The sequence below is a fragment of the Oryzias melastigma genome, linkage group LG7 (genome assembly GCF_002922805.2).
Source record: "Oryzias melastigma strain HK-1 linkage group LG7, ASM292280v2, whole genome shotgun sequence".
In the NCBI taxonomy this organism is placed as follows: Eukaryota; Metazoa; Chordata; class Actinopteri; order Beloniformes; family Adrianichthyidae; genus Oryzias; species Oryzias melastigma.
The window spans coordinates 9,346,916-9,352,987 of NC_050518.1; the positions used below are offsets into that span (position 1 = coordinate 9,346,916).

General features: G+C 34.8%; 1 protein-coding gene across 1 annotated transcript in view; it reads right to left on the reverse strand.

The window, feature by feature from the left end:
- LOC112159179 (putative helicase mov-10-B.2) overlaps positions 1-5,782 on the reverse strand; it is a gene marked incomplete in the record, with an annotated part of 15,803 nt that extends 10,021 nt beyond the window's left edge. Inside the window, 8 exon segments of the mRNA XM_024293083.2 lie at positions 455-635; positions 716-829; positions 913-1,165; positions 1,272-1,413; positions 1,487-1,583; positions 1,801-1,985; positions 5,169-5,271; positions 5,353-5,782. Coding sequence (XP_024148851.1) covers positions 455-635; positions 716-829; positions 913-1,165; positions 1,272-1,413; positions 1,487-1,583; positions 1,801-1,985; positions 5,169-5,271; positions 5,353-5,477 — 1,200 coding nt within the window.
- Between the last annotated feature and the right edge of the window lie 290 nt (positions 5,783-6,072).

Below are 6,072 nucleotides of genomic sequence, written 5' to 3' on the forward strand. Positions count from 1 at the left end.
GTGTTAGTGACCAGTTTAGGGTGAGACTTTACAAAGCTTTCACTTCTTCTCATTCCCTTTGAGATTTTACTTGTATTTTTTTTATCTTGTTTTGTTTTCTCTTTTAAAAGATATGCCTGATATAAAATATCCTCATCGAGGAAGTTGGAAAAGCTCCAAATGCCAAAGTGTCGTCAGATGACTTTCAGCATGTAGTTAACTCCTGATCTGCCATATTTACATAGTCCAATAAAGAAAGGCGGAGCACTTTCATCATTTTAGTTGTTTAGATGTAAAGAACATTGAGTCACAAGATATACGATTTAGTTTTTTCTGATCTTACTGATAATTGTTCCTGATCTCACATATTTACTACACTTAACAAGTGTTTTGACTTTTTATAACCACCACAGAAGGTGCAATTTAAATTCATTAAAGACAAATATAAGGAATAAACAAAAGCATAAACACAAACCTCTAGTACGAGAAGGTGCTTGATTCTGGGGTCGGCACTCAGGACAGCGTGCTCTTTGCTGCTGTTGGGGATGTTGTAACTCCTGATGTCCACTTCCATCTGAAGCTCCTCCAGATACAGCATGAGGTGGAACTTCTCTGCGTAGTTCTCCCAGCTCAAGGGACTCTCCAGCACTCTCTTCCTATAAAAAAAACCCTTAAAACAATTACAATAGAAGTTATAGAATAGAAATTAATTTATTTAAAATGACAATAAATGTACCTTGACTCAGAAATGAACTTGGGCATTTTCAACACTTCGATGAGCTTCTCCATGTATTGGGGAACTTTGTACTGCTTTAATTGAACCTCATTTTTCAGCTTCATCACAGACAGCCTAGAATTGGAGTAAAACCTGTTAGCATAAATAAACTAGACCTCACGCTGATTTAATTCCTGTTTGACAGTCCATGATCTCACCCCTCAGGTGGTTGACCATCCACAATCCTGCACTCATTTTGAGGCGTCCAAGCAGGAAGTGAGTTGGCCCTGTAGGGTGCTTCAGCACCCAGCTCCAATCCCAGTGAAGTGACGCACTGCGCTTCGATGGTGCGCACAATGTGGAACACATCGGAAGACTTCTGCGGGCCTTTTTTGAATTCAAAGGCCAGTGTCGCAGGATAGTAACCTACTTCGTTGCACCTGAACTCAACCAGGATGTTGTAGCAGTCACCTGAGAGCAAAGAGCAACAAGTGAAATGTTGATCACATCAATACAAGTTTCTTGTATTCCTTTTTATTCCTGAAATAAAAGTTGGCTAACTTGAGATAGACATCACCTGGACTGAGTTGCAGAGGCTTCTGTTTGGTCACTCCTTGTGCGTCGGACAGCTTCAGGCATTTGAGCCAGTACAGCGGAGTGTAGTAGGTGAAGAAGACGACTTCTTGTCCGATGTTTTTCACACTTAGCGTAAGGCTCCCCTGTTTAGACGAGAGATCGTTCTGAGCTGTGCCAAACAAGGAATCAATATTTGCATACTCAAAGGAAAAATACCTCATATGTGCCCTTCATGAGAAAGCGATATTTTCCATCAACAATCTCACAGTCAGAGATGATGCAGATGTCAGGTTTGTCAGAGATATACTCCGTCCTGCACATGCAGACAGAAAAACGGTAAAACACAATCTGACGAAACAAATCAACCTTTTATAAGTCGGAGCCAAGCACTGATGCTTTTAAATCCATTCATATTTTCTGGCAACAGAGGCAGCAAAGTAAGAGTTTAATGAATATTTTATTAGAAATTAAAGAAAACTATTTGTTTTACTTCAAAATGGAAACAAATGGTCAGATTAGCAATATTTCACCTGTTTTCTGCCAGTTTTTTAACCAGAAAGTGGGCCAGTTTCCTCCGGGCTCTTACTCCCGTCTCTGCTCCCTCTGGTGAGCTGGTGGCTGCTAATATGATGTCTTTGACGGCTTCTTGATTTTGGGTAGGCTGCCGTGGTCGTTTGCTAGATGTGCTCCATTGGTCAACATACATAGCTTTGACCTGTGAAAAAAAAATCAACATATATCCATGTTATTCTCCTTTTTTTTTCTTTTTTTTTTCTTAAACATGACAATGACAACAAGTGAGATCAACTCCTCTGAATTCCCATCTGGATTCTGGGCTAATATGCGTCGCCAAGGTGCTCCAAAACAAAAGCTCTCATGATCTGGGCTCTACTTGAAAGTTGGAAACTCATTCATTTCAGATTAAATCTGATTTTTGAACTAAAGTAAATAAAGCCAAATAAGTTCATCAAGTAACCAGGTTTGTCCTATCATAATGTGTTTATGAACAATAAATATCACTCAAAAATTAAGTTAATTTGGTGCATCTACTTTGACATGTTTCATGCAACTCGTAAACAAAAATAAACCATACTAAAAACAATGTGATTTGAGATAAACGAGATTATATAGGTTAAAACTGCACAGTAGATTTTGGAAACTAGTTTGTATATGTAGAAATATTACCAAAGGTTCCTTTAAAAACCTAACTACTATACCATTTAATCAACAACAAAATTTCATTAAAAGAACATCTTTGAGTATAAAAAAAAATCTTCGCCAAATTCATTTCTATTTGATAGCAGAAACATACACATAAACACAATAATGTGTTTTTTTTTGCCTACTGACTCAAATTCACAAATTGAAAAAAAAATCCAAATTCTGTCAAACAATTGTTTTTTTATTCATGGTTATATTGAATGAAAGGAATACAACTTTTTTTAAACCTTTAATTTCCTTTACATACATGGGCCAGCCACAACAAATAACAAAAATAAATAAACATAATACATAGTAACTGGGGTGTTTTTTGATGTGTTAATTCAACATTTTAGGCCTCAAAATCCTCTGAGTTTTAGTGGATTCCCACATATTGGCAACAGTTTCCCCATTTTTTGTCGAAACGTCAATTTTTCTATTGAGTAAAGGTCTTCAGACACTCATCATGCTACCAACTAGCGAGTATTAAAAGCTGCTCTCATTATTAAAATCATTTTTTTTACTATAGGGAATATTTTAATCAATATAAATTATCTAAGTTTATATTTACTAACAGGTGTTTGAACTCTGTTGCCTCTTTTTCATGTTAAATGACCAGCCTTTTATAAACTGCAGAGTGAATCCAAATACTGCAGCAGTGATCCTGCACGTTTGCATTAATAGAGCTCAGCTGTTAGAGAACAGCACAGAAGAGAAGAACGGTCTTTGAAAGCATGAGACTATTTCTTTATAAACTAATAAAATTTGGCAACATATTACTTTTTGTTGGTATTGAACAGTATAAGGCAATAATATTACATTATTAGTATTAACTGGCTTATTTTATGCTTATTAACTTCTATTGCAACAGACCAACCACCTAAAATAGAATTATTTAAATCCAAATGTTGCAACATACAAATTCCTTTTTTTACTTGCTTTAAAGGCACTTTTTAAACTATAGTTTTAGCTTAAATAAATGAGATGAATGTTCATGTTAGACTTTAAAGTACCAAAGATTATTTTTTAAGATTTGTGTTCTTAAAAAAGTGATGTTTGGTATTGTTTTTTTAAAGAACCATTAGTTGTTTGCCCTGCTGTTGAAGGCCAGGTGGAGTCATTTTAACCCTCATTTTTAAAATAGCATTTATTTTAGTGTTTCTGTTTGTTTTTCTTTGTTTTTCAAAGTAAATGGTCTGTGTTTTCATTTATTTAGCCAAAACTGACTACGGTTGAGGGTGAGTCTTTCAAATGTTCGTGCTTTCACTTTACCAAAAGACATGCAATATTATCAGCAGACGTTTGTACACTTTATCAGCCCGAATCCAAATGCAAATACATTGTCCCATTATATTATATTATGCTCTCCTTCTGAAAGTTTACTAAAAGTTACTTCAAATTTATACAAGTCATAAAAGGCATTACTACGGTGGCCCTTAAGTCCAAATCAAATCAACAAACCATCCAGTGCAACAATATATTAAAGTTTACAAGACAATTACAATACAATTAAAAAAAATCACAGGGCAACATGACATTTTAGATATCAAAATCTAATTAAAATTCGGAAAAAATGAAGGAAATGTAAAAAAATAAAATAAAATAAAATTAAAAAAAATGTAAGAAAAAAAGAAACTAAATGAGAAACCATAAAAATGTAGACATATTCAGGAGTTAATAGACATCAATGTTTAAGATGATGAGGTTCATTCATCTTTTTAAAGGGAAGTTATTTAGCACAGCTATATCTAGTTTCTGATCACAGCCGATGCAAACGTTTCCTGATTGCTCAATTAACTCTTTAGCACAGTTTTAGCAAAACATCCTTCATCTTTTACTGTTCTTCTAAACTCAAAGGTTATCATCTAATCAGTGGTGTCCTACAATACCCACCATTTCTAGCTCTTTATTATTTCATTTTGATTTTTGGAGATCGCTTTTGTTTTGTTTTTATGTCTTGGTTTCTGGAATTTTGCTTTATTTCTTTATTGTAATTATGTTTTGTATTCTTTGTTTAGCTTATTTTAATTGTCTTTAATAAGGCTTTGTGTCAAGTGATCTGTTGATGTGACTTGCACTACATTGCATTATAGTTCTGGGACCGTAATATTATAAAGCAAAGGATTATTATTAAACAAAAATAAGTCATCTCTATCATGACACAATTTTGTCAACACTGTAAGTACACACCTCCCATCATACCTTATTATTCATTTAATATACGTGTGTTTGACTTCAGCTGGTTGAACAATGTTTAGGGCTCAGTGGTGTTTGCTCTAGATATTCAGGGTGTTGCTGTCCAGGAAAACCAAGTTAAGTTTTGGTTTCTGATTCATAAAAGCGTGACACTTCTCATGACTCGTGAGCCTCACTGTGCTGGGGATGGGTTTATGGACACAGCAACAATTATTTTTTCATGTTTTTAATAAAAAAATTTGACATCATCAACAAGAGAACCCAGGTTCATTTCTGACAGGTGATTAGATAGTAGATTTATTTAATTGCAAATGATCATAGAAGTTCTAGCAATAAAATAATGATCCTTTGTCATAATTTGCTTCAATATTTTAGCCAAAAATAGTTTTCATCTATGCATAGTCATGTTCTTGACAGTTTTTAGTGAATACATGTTGGTATTTCATGTGATCTCTCACAGCTGAGTAAACATATTTCATTCTCCAATGGAGCGCGTGCCTACCTGTTTGGTGAAGGACACCTTGTTTCCCCGTATAATTGCTTTCTTGCATATTTTCATGGCATACAGAACCGAACTAAAGTTTGAGTCTCTTTTCCCGAGAATTCTGAAACAAGAAAATAATAGTTTAGCTTTAGAAACAAATGTTTCATTAATGACAGCACTGACTAAATCTTCAGAAGCACACCTGGTCCGGAACTCATTGTTGTAAATATCTCTTAGCTGGATTTTGTCATCGATTACGGTTCGATTAGTCTCGGTCAAATACTCAAAAAAGTCGAGTCCAATCTGACAACGAGAAGTAAAAGTCATGTTTACTTCGCTAAAACATAAAGCAACACAACTAAAATCAACCGGGAAATGTTTCCGAAAGCGGATGATGTGCAACCTAATGAAGGCACGTCGTGTTTGGTTGAAAAAAAAAAAATGAAAAGGCTGATCGCTTTATATTTCTGAGCAGTCCACAAGGGCGGCGTCTGTGTCTGCACGTGTGAGACAGATGACCGAGGGGAAGACGGCTGAGCAAATGGATTTCAGCGAACGAATCTAACCCTCCATGAAACGGAGGAAACGAAACCTAACTAACAAACAGGACGAAACACGCGACTACCGACTGCGACTTATCTGATTATTATGACGTACAGCGATAAATGTGTCAGAGAGCAACGTCGACGGTAATCAGTGTTATCTTAAGGTAAACTAAGGGGCGTTTAAAGACTTTGACGATCCTCCCAACAATAAAATAGCAATAAATATAACAATCATGATAATAATAAAACAGTTCTCAATATTAAAATGAATTCATTTTTTAAACTGTTGTTTAGAATTTTTTTTGTCTTTGTTTAATTGTTTTATTCCACTTAAATGTTTCTCAAAGATTTATTTATTTTTTTTTTTTTTACTTTTT